Source organism: Typopeltis vanoorti, chromosome 18 (assembly GCF_054136105.1).
Source record: "Typopeltis vanoorti isolate ZY-2024b chromosome 18, IOZ_Tvanoo_1.0, whole genome shotgun sequence".
Taxonomy (NCBI): domain Eukaryota; kingdom Metazoa; phylum Arthropoda; class Arachnida; order Uropygi; family Thelyphonidae; genus Typopeltis; species Typopeltis vanoorti.
The window spans coordinates 21,821,823-21,847,303 of record NC_143566.1 but is presented as its reverse complement, the minus strand read 5'-3'; the positions used below and the strand labels follow the sequence as shown (position 1 = coordinate 21,847,303).

The following is a 25,481-nucleotide window of genomic DNA, read 5'->3' as shown; positions in this document are numbered from 1 at the left end:
TTCTCACACCCTCCTTATACAGTTTCTAAGGATGGCTTCTTGTTCTATCCTCCACTCCCATTCTATGAAAAATTTTTTTCCACATTAACTTGTAACAACCCCTAACCAACTTATGTCTCAATCACATTCTCCCTCCTCCTCCTATTTACAAGAGGCTTTCCAAATTACATTTCCTCAATCTGTCTTCATAGTCCACATTCCCAAAACCAGTTAATACCTTTGTGAATCTTCTGTGGACTGTTTCTAACACATACTTGTCTCCATGAAAACCAAGTGACCAAATGTCTGCACAAGAATCCATCTGAAGCCTGATTAATGCCTTATACAATGGAATCATAGCCTCTTTATTTCTTCATGTGAAGGTTCTCCACATTATTGCTATCATCCTATGTGATGACTTCACAACTTGTGCAATGTGATATCTAAATTTCAGGTCCTTGTCCACCACCACTCCAAGATCTCTCATCTCTACCTCCTTTAAAAAGTTTCCCCACTAAGTGCATACTTTGCATCCCATCATTGCATATTAAATTTCAAAACCTTACAATTTTGAAATGAGAAGATTATTATTATTATTATTCAGGCCTCCATGGAGTCAAAAGACTCATCATGGGAGGTCCTTCCTAAGAACATAAAGTCTGTCAAGACTCATCGAGGGAAGGTCCCCCCCCCAAGAAACACAAAGTCTATCATACCACTCCTTAAACTCATTGAACGTTCTTGCCTTCACCACTCTATCAGGCAATGCATTCCATGGCTCAACCACCCTCCATGCAAAGAAACCACTCCTCACCCTCTTGCTCACAGTTTCCTTTCGTAACTTCCAGGGATGGTGGCCTCTTGTCATCACTCCTTCCCGCTGATCAACCAAGTGAAAGAACTCCCCAGTGTCAACCCTGTAACCACCTCTCAACAGTTTAAAAGTCTCAATCATATCACCTCTCCTTCTTCTATCCGCCAAACTCTGCGGTCCACATTCCCTCAGCCGATTCTCATAACTATCCTTGTACAGTCCTGAAACCATCTTTGTCATCCGTCTTTGTATCCTTTCCACAGTTAATTTATCCCCTTCAAATCCTGGGGACCAAATCTGAGAACAATAGTCCAAGTGTGGTCTGACCAGAGACTTATACAACGGAATGATAACCCTCTTATCTCTGCAGGTCAGTGTCCTTCTCATAATTGCAGCAATCCTCTGTGTTACCTTCACCACCTTTGTAATATGTCCCCTAAACTTCAGGTTTCTATCAATCATCAACCCCAGATCTCTTGTCTCCCCAACTTCCTCCAGCATAACTCCTCCCATAGAGTATGCAGCATCCTATCGATGTTTCCCAAACCTCAAGACCTTACATTTTGCTGCATTAAACGGACACCCCCATTCATTTGCCCATCTATCTAGCTTATTGAAATCCTCTTGCAGGGCTACCACATCTGCACTATTACTAATAATCCTTCCCAGCTTCGCATCATCTGCAAACAACTGAATATCCCCTTGCAATCCACTGGTAATGTCATTGATATAAAGGTTAAACAATATAAGTCCTAGTACTGAGCCCTGTGGGGGTCTTGAAACTGCTCCACCATACACAACTCTCTGATACCTATCAGACAGCCAATCCTGAATCCAGTTGACCAATCTGACATCTAGACCCATGTGCTGCAACTTAAATATCAGCTTATCATGTGGCACCCTGCCAAATGCCTTTGCTAAGTCTAAGAAAATTGCAGTATATGCCTTTCCCTCATCTAATGTTCTTGTAACTTTATTATAAAAGGTTAGCATATTGCTAAAACAAGAGGGCCCTTTCACAAATCCATGTTGACTCTCACAGATAACATTACCCTCATCTGCCCAATGCTGTATACGGACGGTCCCTCACTTCCATCTCCAAGATCTTAACAACTACTGATGACACACAGACTGGTCTATAATTAGACACTTCCAGTCTGTTACCACCCTTATCCAATGGCACTATCTTACCTTCCTTCCATTCCCTGGATGATGGTTCCACTTATCTGCCCATTCATACAATATATTCAAGTACTCCTGTAAGGCCATAACATCTACTTGACTCTGCATTGTTCTCTCCAATTTTGCATAATCTGTAAACAGCCTATAGCAGCATCTGACTAAATATCTTTTCCTGTCAACCTTCACCTCACACCATATTGACTCAAAATATTGCCACTATTTACATCTTGCATTTCCACTTTGTACATACAGACATAATTTGTCTGCTATCGTCAACAGAATCTTCCCCTCCCATCCTTGTCCTTTCTATCTTAACAAAAAACATTATACCTTCCATTTCTATTCCTGTTAGGAAAAAAATCCTTATCCAACCATGTTTCACTTATTTCAACAATTTTTGTCGAATAAGCTCAATGAACGAAACCATTTCATTTTCCTTATTTCCGATACCCTGTCATTTGTAAATAAACCTAGCAATTCACTTTTAGATCTATAACCACTCCTGCCCATGCTGTTTGTTGTCATTTCTCCACACCTAACCATTCCCAATTGCCTTTATCACCATTTACCCCTATCTATCTATCTCTTTAGATTCAACTACAACCCACAAATACACGTAGATATCTACATTATTCGTCTAACCATCATAGTTCACAAAAACACAGCATCATTCATATACTCTGTAATAGAGCCTTAAGGTCTATTTCAAAAGAAGTAGATGTACAGAGAAAACTGTCACAAATAGCTAACACTCTATCTCTGAATGGATACCCTTCTAACATTTTAAACAAACTGCTTTTTAAAGACAACCTCCAACAATGTAGAACGGAGTCTCAATATGTGTCCACAGTTGTCATTCCATATATTAATTCAGTATCCACAAAATTGGCGAGAATGTTAAAAGCTGATAACATCAGAGTAGTTTTTAAACCAACTACCATGATCAGACAAGTCTTAAGATCACCCAAAGATGAGGTATCAAATTTCTTGGAGTATACGAAATTCCATGCACGTGTGGCCTTTCTTACATTGGACAGACCTCTAGAAGTTTTGAAATAAGACAGAAGGAACATGTGGGGGATGTCAATCACAATAGAATCATCACATCTGGTTTAGCTCATCATTTCTCAACATCAAATCACATTATAGATTGGAAAATCAGTTCTATGCCTTACATCGAGAATGACTACAGACACAGAACTTTCAAAGAAGCAGCAGTGGTGTTATGCACAGGCAATAATTTAAATAGAAATCAAGGTGCTATTCTTAAAGACATATGGAAATATCTCATCTCTCAGCTCAACAGAACTGCAATATGCAAAAAACTGCACAACACGTGGTCATGTACTGGATTCTGACTGAAGCATTCGAACGCATGCATGCCATGAAACACGAATTATCAAATATAACAGCCTAGCAATTACTAAAGTGTATGTTTTCATGTAACTTGATGCATTTGTTTTCACACCAGTACAGCCTTGAAAATGCTAGACAGTGGCTAGTGAAACTTGTTGGCTCTTTGTATTTGTAATCATTAAATCTTATGGTCTTTTAACAATAAAAGTTCTTAGATTTAAGTATATTATATGTTTGTAGAAGCAGCATTTCACCTCCATTTGCAGATTGGTAATGCTAATCAAACATCTTTGTATTTGGTATCAGTTGTTGATTTCAGTGAAACTTGGTTAACTGAGGAGGACGTTCAAACAGGGATAGAAATCGAAAGGTATAGTATATTTCGGCAGGATAGAGAAGGCAAATGTGGTGGTGGAGGTGTCACTCATGATAAGAGCTGAATTGTGTACTCTCAGGATGGAGAATCTCAGTGGAAATAACACTAATGGCTTTGAGAGTATATGGTGTGAGATGGATGTTTATAGGACAAGATATTTAGTGAGATGTTGCTACAGACCAGAGAATATAGATGTGATGAGCAGAATATGTTTAGTCAAATTAGTTTGGCAAGCGCAAAGCTAGCAGTCATTATGAGAAACTTCAACTATATACTGATATGAATTGGGCAAAGCAGACAGCACACAGTAATAAGGAAAATAATTTTTGTATTTCTTGAGGAGGCAACTATCTTAGGCAGCATGTAGTGGAGGGAACATGAGGATTGAGAGTTCTGGATTTGGTCATAATCATGACCATGTAATCCTGACTTGGCGGATGAATAGGCATGGGGAGGTGTCAAAACAGAAAAAAGTTATGTGGAATTATAAGGCAGGTGACTATCATAGACTTAGAAACCAGCTTGCAGCAGTACAATGGATGAAATCATTTTTATGAAATCATGCAAGATAAAGTAATTTTGGATGACAAAAAAGGAATAAAAGAGGAATTGCATAAAAATAAAAAAATTATGGAAGGCATATAAAGAGAGAGGTGGAAAACAGTTGCATGTGCAATATAAGGCTCAGGCTAGGAATGTGATTAGTATTATAAGGAGAGAAAAATTCGAATATGAGAGAAGACTGGCACTGCAATCCAAGGAGAATCCCAAGCAGTTTTTATTTATTTATTTTTATTTTATTTTTTTTTTTGTAGGGGTATCAAACTATAAGCCTGTCTATAAGTCAAACTATAAGTCTGTATTTCTGTAGTTGTTAAGAATTTTGAAGAAATTAATTCATATCCAGAATTGGGCAGATAAGGGTAATATTATTTATGCAGGCCAGCATGGATTTATTAAAGGGTGCTCTTGTTTTAGTAATCTGGTTACTTTTTACAACAGAGTAATAAGAGCAGCAGATGAAGGTAAGGTATTTGATGTCACTGTCAATTTTTTTATAGATTTTTCAATGGTACAGTAGAATCTGTTTATTGTAATCGTGGATAACATTATCAATCGGCTATTGTTATCAAAATCAGTCAGTTCCAAAACACAGAATTTAAAATGAATTAAAAATAATCCGTCCATTATAATCAAAGTTCTGGTTGTTGTTATCAAAATCCTCGATTGTTTAGCCTTTTGCATCTCAAAATTCTAAGAAATAAGAATTAATCAGAAGAAAATTTGACAAAGAATATTAGTCAAAATCTGACTTTTGTTAATCTTCCTTTAATCTTATTCCTCCATAAATTCTTCCAGGCAAATGCAGTTGAGTAATCTTAATCTTTTTTTAATCTTAATAAAAGGACCTCCCAGATGAATCTTTGACTCCATGAGGTCTTGGGATAATAATAATAACAATTAATCTTCCGTAAATCTTAAATCTTCAAGGCAAATGCAGGGGGGGAATAAATGCAGTCTAAATGTGATTTTTCGAGTTTATTTTCGTGCTCTCTTTTAGTAAGAATTCATATCCTGAATTTGACTTTAAGTATCTGTTAAAACAGCCCTTAGCATTATGGCAGAAGCAAGTAAAAAACGTAAAGGTTTATTTTTTTAAGAAAAGCAAAAAATTTTGGCGCTGTAAATCCTAAAATGAGTCAGCAGTGTACTGCAGCTGTACATTTAAAATTTTTGCAACCACTCTTGTGTAAGATCTTAAAAAACAGATCAAACATTGAAACTTCAGCTCTTACTAATGAGAACATGAATTGGAAGAGAGCCTGATCTGGTAAGGATACTCAAGTTAAATAAGCATTAAAAATTTGGTTTAGTAATGTTCATGAAAAGACTGCTTCGATTAATGGACCTTTGATGTGTCAAAAAGCAGAACTTGCAAAAAACACTGCAACTGATGGATGGTTTAACAGATGGAAAAAGAGTACATTAAATGTACATTCTTCACCATAAATACACTTCAACACAGATGGTGTATTCATGGTAAAGAAAAAAGTGCTGATTTTTTATCAGCTGTGTGGATTAAGACCGAGTGGCCAAAAATTATTGCTGAATATTCTCCCGAGGATATTTACAATGCAGACGACACAAGACTATTTTCGTGCAATGCTTGAGCCTACTTATTTGTTTAAAAATGAAAAAACTAAAAGGATTTAAATCACTTTTTCCAAATCACTAGTTCCTAGTGATTGGAAAAAGTAAAAATCCTCAGTGTTTCAAGGTATCAAAAGTTTGCCTGTTGACTACTGTGCTAGTGCAAATGCTTGGATGACTAATGCCATTTTCAACAATTGGTTAGTTAAGTGGGATCTTAAATTAAAGCGAAAAATTGTCTTGTTAGTAGACAACTGCATAGCACACACAAATAATTTATCATTAAAGAACATCAAAGTAATTTTCTTGCCTTCGAACACTACATCGTTAATTCAACCATGTGACCAAGGCATCATACGAGCTTTTATAGCTTATTATTGCAGGAAAGTTTGTGTGAGAATTATAGCTGAACTTAATTATATAAAAGACCACTCTGATGCAAGTGCATTGCAAAAAAGATTTCCCTTCTTGATGCATTGCATTTGGTAGCAATGTCATGTAAGCAAGTCTCAGAGAAGACTATTGAAAACTGCTTCCAAAAAGGTGGATTTTTTAAGACTCTGAAACTACTTCTTCCAAAGAATCTGAATATCTTACAAATGAAATATTTGATAAAACCCCAGACGGTATGTCAAAAGACGAATTTAAAAATTGGTTGGATATTGATAATGTTAAAGTGGTGGCTACAATGACAGTACCAGAAATATGTCAAGCTGCTTCCTATGAGAACTTTAAACTAATAGAAGAAAGTGAACCTAATGCAAGTATAGAACAACAAATTTGCAACGTATAGCAAGTATAGAAGAAAGAACATTATTATTATTATTATTACCACCCCAAGACCTCATGGATTCAAAGACTCATCTGGGAGGTCCTTTTATCACACACACAGCTCATCATACCATAGAGCAACAAACTTCGAAAGGCATTATAAGTATGAGCAATTTATTGAAGAACTACTATATCCAAAGACAACACCAGATAAGTTTTTTAAATAAATTTTATGTTGTTGCTTATTAAAAAGTTGTTCATAACAATAAATTGAAATAAATGATGGAATTTTTTATATCCTTTGCTTAATGTTATCAGCCGGTTATTGTTATCGAAAAGCGACCATCCCAAAGTGATCACGATAAGCGGCGTCTACTGTATTTGACGAAGTGCCACATGACAAGTTGAAATAATTATTATTATTATTATTATTCGTGACACCTCCAAAGAGTCCGAAGATTCATCGCCATTACACCGATACTCTACTACCAATCATCTACATCAGTGCCATCTACTGCCCACCACAGCTAGTATTTTTTGTCTGTAAATTGCGTGTGTTCTGAAGGGCTGATTTGGATGTATGCAGGATGAAAAACTCGAGTTAAAAAACCCTGCTACCTCCGTATGAGATCGGCTAACTCGCCTTCGATTGAAAAAGTCCATATAAAGATTCCTCCCATCGTGATGAGAATCGAACTTAGGCCTTTTCCAATCGAATGGCGCAATGTACCGTCGTTCTTCCAATTGCGCTATGGAGGTGCTTTAATGTACTGAATTGATGATTGGCTCTCTGATAGATATCACAGAGTTGTATATGGGGGGGGGTGCAGTATCAAGGAGTAGGAAGGTTACAAGTGGAGTTCCATAGGATTCAGTCCTGGGACCATTGCTGTTCAATCTCAATGATATTGTCACAGGACTATAGGGAGATATGTTCGGTTGTTTGCAGATGATGTGAAGCTTAGGAGGGTTATTAGTAATAGTGCTGATGTTTTGGCTCTTTAAGAGGATTTAAATAAGCTGGAGAGGTGGGCAAATGAAATGGGGATATCAGTTTAATGCAACTAAATGTAAGGTTTTTAAATTTAGTCAATAAAATCATAAGTTTCTTCTTCTTCACCCCTTTCTTCAAAATGGAAGTGCACAGTTTATTTGTGGAAATGTGCAGCCAAATTAGGTTGAATTACCACTCTATCCACCAACTACAACTATACCAGCGCCATCTACCACCCACCTAGTATTTTCATAGACAATCACAAACATCCATGCCCATGGCGAGATTTGAACCCACAGCCTTTTGGCTGGAGAGCAGATACATTAACCACTCGGCCAACCAGGCTAGCAATAAAGATTCTTCGCCTCCTAAACAAAATTCGAACCTAGGTCCATCTTTCAACCAAAGGGTATCCTCGAAACCAACTGAGCTATGGACACTCTGCTATGTTTTCAATCTGGTCACAGAATGTAAAACACAAGTTTCTAGGAGGAAAAATCCCACCACCTCCTTATAGGGGCAGGCTAGTTACCCTTTAGTTGAAATTTCCCTTATAAAGGTTCTTCCATACTGACAGGATTCAAAACATATCCTTCAACAAAAGGCCAAATGTTGCAGTGCATTGCTGCTGTGCTAGAGCTGTGTACAATAATAAGGAAGACATTAGCTAATAGAGATAAGAAAGTCACTGTTTCTGTTAATAATGCTTTATAAACAGAAAATTGTGGTAAATGAGTTTGGACAGAGGTGTGATAGGGAGTCTAAGAATAATGTTTGGTGTAATTATCCATTGTTCGTTTTATCCATAACCTGCTTTTGTTTCTAAGCTGAGAAATTTTGAAACCTGAATTCAAAATTTCTGAGCTTAGAGATAAAGCAGGTTATGGAAATACTAGAGTCAGTATTTGATGTAAGTACAGAGACTCTCCAGAAGATGATGAAATTAATTTGTGTTCTTTAACAGAAATGGTTAAATTACCCTTACATGATAAATAAATAAATAAATAACATGCCAATGAATTAAAAACTGGCCGATCATGCTTTTGCTTTTGAATAACTCACAGTAATATCATTCAAGGTCAAACTGAAATTTCAGGCATTGTTTTTTGTTCACCTTTCTTTCATTTGCAAATATATGTTAGCTTCAATACATTTGAACAAGCTGTGTGTTCCTTGTAAAAGTTTGTGTATTAATGATATCAGAAATGACATAATATATATGAAAAGAGATGTGTGTAGCAGAGTAGAGCGGAGTGTCCTACCATGATGAGTCCTTGGAAGTGTCACACAATAATAATAATCATCTATTTGTTTATTAGTGATGGGTTTGCTAACTGAATAGAGCAGTAGTTAACAAGATATAGAGATCACATTAAATATATATATATATACATTTATTTTACCATCATGTGCTTTAAAAAATAAACAAGCATATATTGTGAATTTATTTTGCCCTTTTTCATCCCCAAAATGGCAACATACATTCTTCTTCAACCCATCCTTCCTTTAGGGTCTTCCTCTTATTAGGGGTTATGATAAATTAATGCAGCTAGCAGTCACTCCTCTGCTGCATCTCCTAAGAGTCAGTATTTTATGGCTGTATATCAGTGTTCACAAGCCAGTTTGCCTAGAGAACTTTAGGGATTATAAAGGAGAGCTGTGGAAGTATATAATACAATATAATATTATATAATTGTATCATAATTATATATATTAATTATATTCATATGCAGATTCACATTACATTTAAGTTTCTTTGATCTTCCTCTCCTTAATGGAGAAAAACCGCATTTCAACAAAAAAAAAAAAATTATCCAAGTAAAGTGATAAGAATTATGTTTAGTTCCAGCTATGAATGCATGAGTTGTTATAATCTAATGAACTTAAAGCCGTTTTTTGGTTTATGCATGAAAAAACCGTTCTTCCCGATTACTGGACCGCGAAAACTAAGAAAATAGGGAATAAAAAAAAAAATTGTACTTTACTTTAGATATCAAAATTTGGTAAAGAAATGCGTGCAGTTTTTTTTTTTTTTCCCCTCTCCCAGACCTTTTTTTGATCTGAACCATGGAACCCGTGATGAAAAAGAAAAACGCGGTTTTCGGTAAATGAAAATATTCGCACTAGGCCGCGAGATGGCTCTGAGAACAAATAGACTGTTTATTTGTAACATATAATTTGGTATAGTTTCGAATCGCTAATTTTGGTTTAAATTAGCACATGATAGGCTCATTTAAACTAATAATAATTATTATTATAATACCGCTACTTAACGAAATTTAAGAGATCGTAAATACTAAATTTCATTAAATGACGTCAAAATGGAGTAATTGCTGTTTATTTCGAAATGTTTTATCCAGCAAATGATTTTTTAAAAATAAAATAAAAATGAAATGTATCAGCGGTGTTATTACATTTTCCAAAGCGCAACTGCAACAGAGAATATTCTGTCAAAATAAGTAAACCGGATCAGTGAATTTATTTGTGGCGTATGAGGAGATAAAACCCATTACACCTTATTATTAAGAACACCTGCTACCATGCGTGAGTCATGCGAGCTAAGACAATGAAGTGTGTCTTGAAATTAATAATTTGCTGTATTAATTGTATAGTTTGATTATCATTAATTAATGACACGTGACTTGTTCATAGTAATGAACGATTAAAAAAATGAACAAAATCGTATGGCTGAAATTAAAGAAAAAAAAATTTAATTAAAAAGACTCTTCGGGTATTGTTACTTTCTTGAACTTTATTTGAACGTGACTTGAATCAACGAATATCATGTTTGAACAACAATCCAAACACGAAATTTCCTCCTTCTCAAGAAAGGTGGCTAGATGAGTTGGGGGAGTACCAAGTACTGCCAACGCGTTGATTGGTATAGGTATGCTATTAAATTCCGTTATGTCTTTCTACGAAATTCAAAGCAGCAGCTAACTTGTCTTTGTTTGTATCTGTCTGTTCGCCAATTAAGCATGAACTTTTATAATTGTTAATGGAAAATTAGGCATCGAAGACTTGTTGAAGCTGCACAGGTATATCCGTCCACTACATAATCTAATAAGAGAGTACAGAGTGTTTGTTGTATTTTGATGAAATTTAGCGTGAAAATACTTGCTACAGTTAATTTCAAATGCTTAAGGTTTAGGATGGACATAATTTATAATTTGCGCAACTGGCTATACACAGCCTATGACTGCTCTAGTAACAATAAAATCCATCGTACTAGTTGGGTTGAAAAATAAATTACGTTCTCGTTTAATCCTTTACCGAACTGTAAGCAAAATTTGGGCATGACGATTACGCTACTTTTATATAGAGGCTGCTGACTTCATAATTGCCTAAGTATCCAATAATGCGCAGCACAGTCCCTTTCGGGAGGATGTTTCTTTACACTTAAGTAAAGCATTAAACAAGAATATAATATTTCTTCTCACTTATAATTTACTTGATAACCAAAGTGGGGGGGGGGGAACTATTCACTTCATGTCCGGCCACTCAAGGTATGCCTTGAGTTCTTCTTTCAATGTGGGATGAAAGTATATAATTATTCACTGTGAAAATGCGATAGCTTCCACAATAATAGATTTAGTAGAGTGGATTAGGAATTCACCAAATTACTATTTATGGGCTCTCAGGGGACCCTGTAACCTCTAGAGAGCGCGTCCCCTGGGTAGCGGATAGGGGAGCCCACCATGTGTATGTGTGTACATGCGCGTGCGTGTGTGTGTGTATATATATATATATATATATGGTGGGGTGGTCCGAATATACTGAATAAGGACTCGTGGACCAACAGGGCCATAAGGGGCAATCATCTTGATTGTAAGGGAAGTGGCACTCCCATGGACCCCTAGCTGGATTTATCCTCTCCTTCTTCTACTTTGAGGAAGATCCACTTACTTTAATCTTTCCTATAAGGCCTTATCAGCCAACTCTTCTTACTTTATGACCCTTATGCTATTAGAGTACTCGAGGGCCATGGGGTCTTTTCATTTCTGGCCTTACAACTATGCCCTCTCTATAAACCTTACTATATTTCTTCTATAATCTACTCTTTCCCCTTCATTATACCCTATTCCTCCTATGGGTTTAAGTTCGGAAGAAGACTAGTTCAGAAGCCTTAAGTAGCAGCCCTACCACTGAACTATTCCATCGCCAGGCTAGTCCCCTGACATGGAGAACATAATCCTACTTGTAAGCTGACAGAAAAAGATAATCGGATTGAATCTATGGGAAATGACCCTGGAATGGAAAAGGGAAAACGAAAATGGAAACGACAAAATATAATACACATAGTAAACTGGAATGTAAGAGGAATAGCATATAAAGAAATAGAATTAGACCAATTACTAAATGAAAGAAATTTTAAAATAGCAGTAATCACTGAAACAAAAAAGAAATTAAAAGGAACTATGAGAACTGAAAATTTTAATGTGATATATAGTGGAGTCGACAGAGACCAAAGAGCACAAGCAGGAGTCATGATTTGGATTCATAACTCCCTTTCAAAACAGTTAAAACATTATAAATTATGGAATGAAAGAATAATAGAAGCTAGAATAAAAATAGATACAGGCTATTTAACAATAATTGGTTTATATGCCCCAGAAGAAGGAAGAGAACAGGATAATATTGATTTTTATAATCAGCTACAAAACATCTATAATAAAATAAATAAAAATGACTACATAATTTTAGCAGGAGACTTAAATGCAAGAATTGGAAACACGAAAATTAATAATAATATAGGAATACATGGAGAACACACTCTAAACAGAAATGGTAAAAAATTGGTTGACTTTGTAGTTTATAATAACCTAAAAATAATGAATTCCTTCTATAAACATAAAGACATACATAAATATACTTGGGCAGCAAGAGGATGGAAATCAATATTAGATTACTTCATATTAAATGAAAAGACATCAAAATTTTCACTAGATGTTAGAGTTCACAGAGGATATGAAATAAGCAGTGACCACTTCCTTGTTAAAATAAAATTAAGATTACCACCTAAATGGCTACAAGTAACAAGAACAGAAAGAAAAATTGAAACATTTGTTTATAAAACTAGACTATTGAATGACACAAATGTACAATGGTTATATGAACAAAGAATTAACCATTATCTAGATAAAATAAAACAAAATGAAGAAATAGAAATAGAATGGCTTAATATAAAAACGATACTAAATGCAGCAGCAAATGAAAGCTTAGGAAAGACCAAAAAATTCAATAAAAGAAAAAAACTGAAGATCTGGGATGATACAATCAAAGAAATAATTAAAAAGAAAAAAAGAAGCCTATTACAAATGGTTAAACAGTAAAAGATTATAAGATGAAATAGAATATAAAAGAATAAGAGCCATAGCTAAAAGAGAAGTCAAAAAAAGACATAGAGAATCATGGAATAAATTTGTTTCTAATTTAGAACATGATTTATATAAAATAAGACCCAATGTATATAAGATTTTGAAACACCTAAATGCAGATACCAAAGAAAACATAAAATTAAACACTGAATTAAAATTAGAAGAATTTCTAAATTACTACACAGAACTGTGGACAGACAAATATTTTAAAAAAGAAAACTGGCAAACAATTAACGAAAATGAAAAGGAAATAACTAAAGAAGAATTAGAAATCAGCCTGAAAGAAACAAGAAACGGAAAATCACCTGGAGAAGATAAGCTAGGTTCAGAACTATATAAATACACGCAAGAATAAGATTCAAAAAAAAGACTCTTACTATTTTTAAATAAAATTTACTCAACTGGTATCCCCCCAATAAAATGGAAAAAAGCAATTGTGATTCCTATCTTTAAGAAAGGTAATAGAGATGACCCTAAAAACTATAGAGGTATCAGTATACTAAATTCCTGTTACAAAATATATAGCAGAATCTTAAATAACAAACTAATGAAATATTCCGAAAACTTTATTCTAGAGGTACAGAATGGATTTAGAAAAGGACGATCATGTATAGACCCAGCCTTTGCCTAAAATTAATAGTACAGAAAAGAAGAGAATATAATTTGGAAACACATATTGCATTTATTGACTTTGAAAAAGCATTTGACAAAGTTAAAAGAAATATATTATTTAACATATTAAAAGAAAGACAAATACCAAATAATATACTAAAAGTTATCACAAGTATATATGAAAATAATCAAATACAAATAAGATTAAATCACGAGCTATCATTTACAAGAGAGATAAACCAAGGGGTCCGACAGAGATGTCCCCTCTCAGCAACTCTTTTTAATACCTACTTAAATGAAATAATAATAAAATGGAGTAAAAATTTACACCAAGGAATTAAACTTTCACCTACAGTTAACTTAAACACTCTCCCCTTTGCAGATGACCAAATAATAATTACAAATTCTGAAGATAACTTGCAGAAAGCTATTTTAAATCTAAATGAGATATCCAAAGATTATGGTATGATAATATCAACAGAAAAATCAAAAACTATGGCCTTTAAAGGACAAGATCCAGCAAGAACTAAAATAGTAATAGATAACAAGATCTTAGAACAGATGAATTCATTTAACTACCTAGGATGTATGATCACATATGAAAATGAAAAAGATATAAACGTAAAAATTGCAAAATATTTAAAAATAACAGGTGTAATTAACTCTATATTTAAACCAAGCCTAGTTCAAAAACAAACCAGGCTAAAAGTATACAATACATTAGCCTTACCGGTCTTAATGTATGGAAGAGAAAACTGGACAATAAAACAAAAAGATAAACAAAGATTAACAACAGCAGAAATGAAGTTTATGAGAAAAACTGCAAAGTATACCCTATTTGATCACAAAAGAAACGAAGATATTATGAAAGAATTAAACCAAGAACCAGTAATAGAAAAAATTAAAAAATATAAACATAAATGGATGGAACACGTTCAAAGAATGAAAACAGAAAGATTACCAAAACAAGCCTTAAAGTACAAGCCATTAGGAAAAAAGAAAACCAGGACGTCCTCTTAAATGATTCAATGATAACTTCTAAGGCCGGAATAGGCTATGCTAGGCCTAAATTCTTGATACGTATAATGATGATGATGACTATTTATGGCAGTGGCGCACTCAGGATTTAATCTTGGAGGGGGCCGAGAGCTCAGTATTTAACCTTTGGGGGGGGGGTCGAGTTGAGTAGACGTTTTGAGAATACACACTACACATCGCATACGACCTATAACTGAGCATCTGCAGTGATCGCTAATTCATAAGTAGCACACAACATAAATAAAAAAAATGAATTTTAATTAGGAAAAGATTTTTGGAAATTTTTCTAGTGTTTTTTCCTTTTCTTTGGGGGGGGGTGTCCGGGCCCCTTGGCCCCCCCTCTGGGTGCACCACTGATTTATGGGATACCACTTGGATATAAGCGTACAGTAATAAGGAATGCTTTAAAAAAATAAAAAATAAACATACTGTACTGATATAGTTAATAGTAATAATAAAATTCCAGTAAAATAGTAAATTTAAAACTACAAGTGTGTGTATGTGAGAGAGAGACGATACCTACTTGTAGTACATACACCAGAAAGCACCCAACACTGGCCATATTTAATGGGTTTCTTCGTTTTATAGAATTTTTGCAAAATTGATTCGCTGCCTCCCCATGAAGTTGGCGACTGGCCGCTTTTGAAATCTACTGCCCAGTTACAGGCAAGAATTCCAATGTCATTATAGGCGTTTACCTTTACATTAAAAGAAAAAAAAAAAACATGTGCATTAATAAATTAAATTGGTGTTTATCCACGATAGTTATTATATTCAATATATGAAAATTCATTCTATTTCAAAGACGTTTTTTGCTTCGCTATGTAGCATGCTTTTAGCTATGTGATATACAAAGGCCCAAGTACGATTGATTAGGCCTTTGGAAAGAAACATTGCAAAATGAAGTGATTCCGATTTCGGCTGTATTAACTTCCTCACGTTATGTTATACACTGACATAACAGCGAATTATGAACAGCTTCCTATTGTCGTGTTGGGCCACATTTCGCATGGATAATAGCCTATATATTTCGAAACACTAATAAGAATAGACATCTAATAACATTGGTGTGGATTTGAAGTCATGATGTCCGCAAGGCATCCTATATGGAGCAGGGTCAGTACGTGCACAACAGTCCACTGGTATTTGATGGGGCTAAGATCAGGTGAATTCTCAGCCATTCAAAATGAGTGATGTCCTCTGTCCCTCGAACCAATTCCAGCAGCAAGAAAGCAACCAACTAACAGACGTGACTTGTGTCTGAGATCGAAGCACCAGAAAAGCATGTCTTTTTTTTTTTAAATACAATTTTCACTGCGGAACATATTCAACTGCACAATTCCAGTATACTTTCGTACGTCCACTCCTTTGAATGGTCATAATTCAATGTTTTAGCAGTGTATAAGAAACCAATAAGCTCACCCCTGTCTCTTTTCTAGCATCCCCAAACTCCAGTGCATCAGACCTTCACCAGTCACCATTATGAATCTTGTAAAGATGTGCATCATATATGTTTAATAATAAGCACAATAGAACTAAAGTCAGACAAACATTTTGGTAATACAATAGCACTAACAGACAAAAATTCAGCCAATTTGTGGGGGGGGGGGGGTGTAGGGCAATCCCCTATATGCTATCGCTTTCAAATTTATTATTATTTTATTTATTTATTATTTTTGTCCTCGTAATCGTTAATTTTCTGTTTGATGAGAAGGTGCATGGTCGGTGTTCAGTAAAGCAGAAAAAACCATTCATATTTTGCAATTGAACAAAGGAAAAATGCAAAGTAGGAATTTATTTTTGCTAATATATACCTTGGCATTCACCACATTCATACAACGACAAGCATGGCACAAGTTGCTCAAGTTCCATATAATTTCCATACTTAAGCACTGATACTGATTTTCTTATTTATAAATCAGAAGAATGGTAATTGCATCAACGTGTTAAATCGATTAGCACATCCATAAATCAATTGATGTTTGCAAATTCACCTTTTGTTTTAATATAGCTTTAAAGTATTCACCGTAGCAAACTAATCACGATTAATACTAACATACTATCAACGTTTTACTTATCATTATATTATATTTTATTTTTTGTATCAATACCGATTTTACTATATACAGCCAGGGTGAAAAATAAGTCCAGTTAGAGCTTTTATTATTACATATATTTGTGTGTGGGGGGGGGGATGGGAAGTTAATATGCTAATTTTTTATTTATGCGAAAATTCCACTCAAAAAAGTTGCAAACCTATATACATTAAAGCCAGATGGATTAAAGGTTAAATAATCTGGAAATCCTGTTCTACCAAACACAGAACTTTTTTAAGCCATTTCAGGTATCCAATAAGCAAGGTAGGGATCTCGTGACAGAGGATGAGTCTTAAACTCCACAAGATCCCATATATTCGGGGGGAATGATTTTGAGGACTTGTAGTTATGCTTAGACACACACACACACACACTCACACACACAAAAAGAAATTGAACACCAGGAAGTTCTGCATATTTTGAAGAAATAGTTTCACTAGTGTGTAAACATATTCTGTGGAAAATATAAGGTATTATTCATCAGAAAAGTAAATATGCTGTTACTAGATTAGAGATGCTCATGTAGCTATTAAATAGAGCCTTTAAATTCCAATTTTTTTATGGTAAACCTACCCATAAAAGGCTGAAATAATAGCTAAATAATCCGGAAACACTCTAGAGATCAAATTAAAAAAAAAAAAAAAAAAATACTGTACTTATTTTCATGCCAATTCAAACTTCCTATATGCAGGATCACACACACACACACGCACGGCAGTATTGATAATCATTTAGAACTTGAAAACATTTTACAGACCATCATAACCACAATGAGATTCAGTCTCATACCAACTGGTTGAGAAGCAGTCACTATCCTCTCATTCAAAGAAACACTTAAAATCTTTATTTCGTCATATAGTTACTGGAATCATAAATCTTAAAAATGTCAAAATTCTCATGGCTTTAATTGACTTGATGTTTAATTGACCAGAACCCAGTCAATTAAAGTCATGAAATGCCTGTATTCTTTGCTGCAGTGAAAACCGTCGTAGACAGCAAGTTTTCATTCTTAATGAAGTTTTCAATCACTCAGTCTTTAAACAGAGAATAGTGTCATATTCTGTCAACATTTTCTGCTGTCTATTTCTACCTATAATCATGTCATAAAATAAAATACATTGTCAGTTCTTTTTATATTTAAAATATTAATTTCATTAAAAGAAAAGTTTTAATTGATATCACTTTTGAGTAAAACAGTCAAAAATTCAAAGAAAGTAGTCTTGGTTTAAAAATGCCGAACATATTCCTAAAAAGTTGTTGAATAAATTGTTAGATTCAATCATCAGTTATTAGAAAACAACTGATCAGTGAATGAATAAATTTGTAAGAATAAGAAAAACGTCTTACCACTGCAGATATATGACGTGCTACACTAACAGAATTTCCCCTTCTGGTTTTATTCAGTTTTCCTATACGACTGATCAAATAAATGCAGGCTTCTAAAACATCCTCTTCAAACTGAAATTTAAAATATGTATACAGTATATATCAATAGAAACAATCAAGGCTGATTTTAACAAATAAATTTCCGTTACTTTGCTTACTTTATTATTATAAATAAATAAATAATAATCTAAAACCAGCTCCTTCTCATTTATTTATTTTATTATCACTTTCTAATTAAACAGAAAGTTAAAATGATTTTGAGCTGTATTATCTTTTTACCTGGCCATAACTCCATACGCTGGGTCTTAACTCGTTATGACTTCCACGCCAGATGAGACCAGCATCGTTTAATACAAATTCTTTTCTCTTTTCGGGATCAGCTAAGTAGACCGTGTCTTCTACATATGAAACGAATAGAAATATAGTAAATGTTTGAGTTATGTTTTATAAATATTATGTAAATTATAAAAGGTATAACATAATACCTTTTATAATTTAATAAAATGAAGCATTTATTTAAAAGTAGAAATCATGACGCTATCATTAAAATTTATTTGACAATCGTCTCTATTTTATTTAAATCTAATGAAGCAAAAATAAGGTTTGTTTGAAATAAAATATAACAAAAATGTGTTATACTTTATTTCTAATTCTAAATTCGAAAAAAAAAGGGGGGGGGATTGTTTAATTTCGTAATGAGAAATATCTTAATTTTAATTGCAACAAGGGGATTTCAAAAATAAATAAATAAAAATCAGCAGTAATACATTTTTTGAAAACTAAGTGCTTGAACAAAGAGAAGCCCAACAGTCAGACGGTCAACATTCTCAGTGTTAGATATATAATCCAGGCCATTTCTAGAATGGAACTAACTGTACTTCGCGGGATTTATTTGAATATTTTAGGAAAATCCTAGTGACTTTATTTGGAGCGGCGGGAACCAATCAACGTAGCTTTTCTTTCTCCGAAGATAGTTGATAAAGATTTGTGACAACTAATCTCAGATATCTCTACATTACTTCATTTTAATATTTAAACAACTTAATTAAATACTTGGTGTCTGTGACTACACTGCCACACTTCTTGTTCGTATGACAAGCTTAAATCTTTATAAACATGACAGGAATTTTCCAAGTAATTTTTCTAAAAAGGAAACTTCCAGACACCACACTTGAACGTCTTACGGGCATATTTGCTTCGGAACTCATTCGACTAACTACACACCTCAGTCTATGAAAAAAGTCCAGAGGAAAAACAAGATCGAGACCTAACCATTTGCATGCTGAACTTGTTCCTCTTTACACGTGTTGTGGCTAAATGGTATGAACTAGTTTACAACGCAACTAAAAGAGTTCTTTGTATTCTGTTCTCACAGAACACAGCCAGAAATTGGTTAACTGACAACAGTAAATAAGCTACACGACTTGCATCTCTGGAACATTTCCATCAGCGATTCTTTTTCTGATAAAATCTACCTCCGTAGAAAGATGTGAACACGAGTTTTGATTCAGGTCATCAGTGAGTGAAGAACAGAAGAATTAACACGTTTCTGAATAGAAAATCTGGAAAATTAAATTCCTAAATTTAATTGATTATGTAGTTTTCAATACTGATTAGGAAAACTCAGAAAAATCTGAGTTTTTCTCTCAGATGTAGCTTTTTTTTTTTTTTAATTTAATGACACTTTCTTTAATAAAGGGTCCGTCAACAGTCTGTTAATAATAAATTTCTATTTATTCCAGAATTTTATGTTTTAGAAAAACGCGCTTTTGTGTTGTTCCATGTTTCTGTAAGAAAATAAAAAAGTGCAGCAGACACATGAACTAATTCGTGATAAATGTAATAATCAGTTGAAAGGTCGTTTTCTTCTTTCTAGCAATTACCTAACAGACAAGCAATTTTTCTTAATGATATTCAAAACTGAGCTTAATGACCAGTTGTCCTTCAGAACAGTAATTGACAAAAGCTTGAAAACTAACACTTACAGTTAACAGAAGAATAATACTTATTATCTAAAACCTACATAAATTATTTTATTTATCTATTTATGTGGAAGAAAGATCCATTAAAAATTTATACCAGCATGAAATTATAGTAATCTAAAAGCGAACTGAAAAAGTATATAAAATACCAAAAATCAGTTATATTTAAGATTATTAGAGGCTTTACTTAGGCCTCAATACACAAAGCAACAATGGGATATACAGTATATATTACTGCGCTCATTTCAGAAGTTATTCTGAAAACCAAATTACTCTGATAAAATAATAATAAATACTACATTTTTTACTAATAATAAAATTACTAATAAATACTAATGATACTAATTTTTGTGAATCACCAAACCAATTGCGTTTTATTTATACGCGTATTCTGAATTTATGTTTATACATAAAAGTATTAAATAGCATTATAAGAATATGTTTTCTTTAAATCGATTTAACTTATATAAATATTTCTAAATAGGATAAATATTTATCATATTTTATACCTTATCTGGTATAAAATCTTAGACGTTAAACTTGTGGCGTATTGAGTATTAATTACAGATTTTCCCTTATAATCAATACGAATTTTAAACCCGAATTAAATTTTTCTGTAAGGATATTAGAATCAACAGTCATAAACAAATTGAGTGGAAAAGAAAACAGAAATATTACAATGATTTGTAATATTATTAGGCTTTTCTGTTAATCAGATAAATCATTAGGATGTGAAAAATTGAGACGAATTACTTACGAGGACTCCAAGGGTTAAAAAGAAGATAAAATGAATCCTTGACTATATATCTACGTCCTTTGTTATGGGGCATGTTCTGTAAATTGGTATCTATATCTAGTGTCCACTCTCCTACGATGGCTTTGGGAGAAGGAACGACCTGAATGAAAAATAGTAACTTAAATGGGTTGGATTCATGGTCTTCTGTTGTTTAAGCTTCCACCCTGCAACTTTATTTTAGTTCGTTAATATGTGTAATAAAGCTCAAATATATGACTATTATTATAATTAGATATAAGAACATGACATACTACTCACCAAACTATACTCAATAGGTATAAGAGGAACACTGCATACATGGTTCAAGAACTACCTCTCAAACAGAACACAAGTAGCCAAAATAGGTACATGTCACAGTCGGAGTATACAAGTAAAACACGGTGTACCTCAAGGTGCCATATTATCACCCACTCTATTCAACATATACATTAACGATGTTCATAACATATCCATAAGAAGTCAAATATTTCAATGCGCAGATGACACTGCACTACTAGCAATCCACACAGACATTAACACAGCTCTCTGCAAAGCACAACAAGACCTAAATGAAATCACAACATACTTCCACCAAAACGCAATTCTAATCAACGGCACCAAAACACAGATGTTGATAATACACAACCCAAGAATCATACGCTCTGCATCACTATCGATACATTGTCACACATACCGCTGCATTAACAACAAAAATACCTGCCAATGTTCCGAAATCAAACCTGTAACACACGCAAAATACCTCGGTCTCTATATAGATTCCCACCTTAAATGGACAAAACATATAGAATACCTACACACCAAACTCCGGATCATCGCAGCAAAACTCTTCCAAGTTAAAGACATTATTTCACCCAACATAAAAAAAAAAAAAACTCCTATATCACGGTATTTGCGAATCCCTACTCAGATACGGAATAACAGTCTATGCAAAAACATCAAACAGCCACCTAACAAAATTAGAAACATTACACAGGAAATTCGTGTCAACAGTGATCTGGACACCTTACACTCAATAACCAATATCCGACAAGCACATGGCGATACACAGAATACTGAGCATTAAAAACCTGAAACACTACATGACATTAACAAGGAATTACTTCAATATCACCTATCGAAACAACAGAGACATATATCGTATAACACGACCTACAACAACTCTCTACATCCCCACACCCTTCAACAACTCATACGGTTCTTTAGTGAGATCACATCAGATACCCACGCAACTCAACAACCTATCAAGAAAGTTAAAACACGTAGATAACTACAGAACATTAAAAAACGAACTCTGGAAAATATACCAACAAAGTTAAGAAACCATTAACACTAATATACACATCACAAATCACTAGCACCCAATGCCTACATCCCATACATAAACAGTAGCAACAACACAAATAGTGAAGGCTAAATCCCACTCTCTTCATAAAAGCTAACCCAAGCTTCGAAGTAGGTGGGATTAACTTGCCTCACTCATCTACAAGTAGTTATTATAAGCAAATGCAGAAATTTGTATGTCTAATCACTCTTTCTCAAACTTAAAAAAAATTTTTTTTAAATAAAAAAATAAAAAATTATACAAAAAATTCTGTTTAATCTTCATTGTTAATATTAGAAGAACATATGTTGTAAATACATAATATAAAGGCAAAAAAGTATTATTAAAAATTTTAATTAAAATCCAATGTAGGAATTGCAGCACTTAGTGCTGAATTTTGTAAAATTATAAGATGCAATGTCACACAAGATGTTTATTGTATGTATAAATATTTTAGCAATCAATAAAATAAAAAAATAAAAAAGTATCATAATAATTATTAAAATAATAATAGTTCTCTACACTCTACTTGCAGGGATGGCGCAAAGAACTGAACGTTAGTAGCTCCAAAGGGCGTCCAAACTCTGGGAATAAAAGAATGTTGTGAAAGGGCTGTTAGAAAATAACACATAAGTTATTCTGTATGTGAAGGGAAAAATTTGTTTTCAGCCTATTTCAGGTCCTACGAAGGCTCGTTTTCTATCATCGACACTAATCTTGTCATCATTATGTATGCTACGAGTAAGTCCATTTATTTATAATTCATTAGTCAGCAACGCCCGCTCTTATGAGAATAACTTCTGACAAAAAAGTTACATGTCCTTATATTAGTTTTTCATTAGATAATTTTTGCGTGAAGCGATCGATATGTTGCTAAATATCTTAAATCATCCGGTCTTGGTATTTAACCATAGTCAGGTTTAGCACCGTAAAAATTGAAGTCATTTAATACGTAAGATCAAAAATATGGAAATATTATTTCAGAACCAAAAAGCAGCTAGGATTTTTTTTTTTTTTTTTTTTTAGTGGAATTCATTTTGTAACTTTCAAAAACCAGAAATTTCTGCGAGAGTGTTTCTCATTTTTCGTTGCTATTACAGAAAGCTTGATTTCTGACTTTTCTAAATAAATTTTTTGCAAATCGGCACCGTTTCAATTTAGGATCGGGAACAAGCTCTCCTCCATTTGTAATCATTGACTGGTAGTTCGCATCATCGATATATTCAATTTATTAGATATGCTGAAATGGACTGCATTTGAGTATATCAAATAATGACTGACTTTACAGCGCGTTTTCGAAATGTGAAATTGAAGGATTCTCTATTTCAAAATTGTTTGATGACTATCATGAAACATATCCCCAAATTCAACTTCAAAGTGATTGAACAATGAATATTTTTTATATAATTTATAAGGTAGTACTTAATCATGTAGTACATAACATCCCGTACTCGTATAAATCCCAAATCCAACACACCTTAGGGTATTGTTTTAAAATTTTGGGTTGTATCCTATAAAACAAACCTCCCTAAGAGTCGTTCGTTGTATACAGAAAACAGCAATCCGCCTAATAGGTGACCTCCCTCGCCAACTGCCTTTATTCAGTTTCTCATAGGCGATTTGGTTCTGCATTCTTTTCTTTTCTTTTTTTTTAAAGTACTTTCATGGGAGTTGCTTCACTGAATTGGCTGTTACTGTTTCTCTTTCCTCAATAACGTAGGACACTATCAGCCACTGGTGAACATCCGTACAAACATATCAAACCAACTTCATCTTCTTTCATTCCATCTACCTATTTTCCTATACTGTTATCCCCAACGAATACAATCACCAGCTTTTCAAGAAACTTGTTAATAGATTCTTTCTTTTTACTTAATAATTTGCCCACACGCACGCACGCACACACGCACACACACACACACACACACACACACACACACACACACACACACACACACACACACACACTACGGAATTATGGGTTTTGTGGGATTGATAAATAAATATATACAGTATATAACAATTTAAATTACTGAGTTTTCATCTCATTTCAAATAGAAATAATACAAGGTAACGAAATGTTTTCAAATTGGTATTTTTTTTTAAATTCTGAATTAATATGATTACTGATTTTTATCAAACGTTGTATTAATTTTAGACGTTTTAGCAATATTAGTAAACAGCGTGTTGTTTAAGATGAATCAATACTCCTGAAATAAGCAACTGAAAAGTTTTCATTAGCTGAACCACAGTTGGTAGTTGCACTATACTATGCAGCTACCAAAAAAAGTGTAAGAAAGTTCGATAAACTGGTCTAAATATAAAAGATGCTGTTTAAAACCTCTTCGTTCGCAACAAGTAGGTACTTGCCTCTAAAATTAGACTCCTTTCGTCCTTTGTAATCAACTTTGTTTGCCAAGAATCAGGTAAGACTGTGGCGCACTCTGTGGGAATCACTGGGTTTATCACCAATGTACCTTGGGCATACGTTGGCATAGAACAATCTAAAGAAATGGAGGAAAAAATATCACATTATAATTACAATTTAATAATGTTGCAGAAGGTTTAAATCTAAGTATATATACCTCACTGTATTTTATTTTTCTTGAGGGAGGGTTGTTATGTATTATTGACAGTTTTTCTGCCTCAGTGAAAATAACTAGTACAGGATCATCAACTTTTCACATTCTCTTTGCTTATTTGAAATACTTTTCCTCGTGGTATTCCACAATCCTCCCGAGGTATGCGCAAATGCTACGGTAAATAGCTGCGCGAGTCGATTGGATGACTCATTCTGCTGTCCATTTTGCGAAGCTTTGATTGAAATTAAGGCGAATGTGTACTATTAGCGAATAATTTTCATAAAAAAAGAAACGTTTCCAAATCGAAAAATAGTCCCTACATATTAAAATCAAAAATAAATAAACATCAAAAAGTTTCACATAAAAACAGACAATGATTGGGAGCAGCACAGATGAAGTTTCTAAAACTTCTCCTGGGACTCACTAGATTAGATAAAAAGAAAAACAGAGAAATAAGAGAACGATTAGATACAAAAAACATCATAAGAAATAGAAGAATAACAGCAAAATTGGCTACACCACATAGAAAGGTGAATAACAATACGATTCCTAAACTAGCACTAGAATATAAACCTACAGGAAGAAGATACCGTGGACGTCCAAGATTAAGATGGAAAGATCAATTTCATCTGCAGTGCAGAAACAGGACATAAAAAGCCTATACCTG

At 33.8% G+C, this 25,481-nt stretch overlaps 1 protein-coding gene across 1 annotated transcript in view; it reads right to left on the bottom strand.

Moving 5' to 3' along the window:
* LOC150096534 (annulin-like) overlaps window positions 1–25,481 on the bottom strand; it is a 250,503-nt gene that overhangs the window by 175,019 nt on the left and 50,003 nt on the right. Inside the window, exons 3-7 of the mRNA XM_090408550.1 lie at window positions 24,603–24,736; window positions 20,873–21,011; window positions 18,413–18,531; window positions 18,095–18,205; window positions 15,175–15,349 (exon numbers count right to left, since the gene is read on the bottom strand). Of these exons, the coding sequence (XP_090264676.1) occupies window positions 15,175–15,349; window positions 18,095–18,205; window positions 18,413–18,531; window positions 20,873–21,011; window positions 24,603–24,736 (678 nt within the window). The remainder of the gene's footprint in view (window positions 1–15,174; window positions 15,350–18,094; window positions 18,206–18,412; window positions 18,532–20,872; window positions 21,012–24,602; window positions 24,737–25,481) is intronic.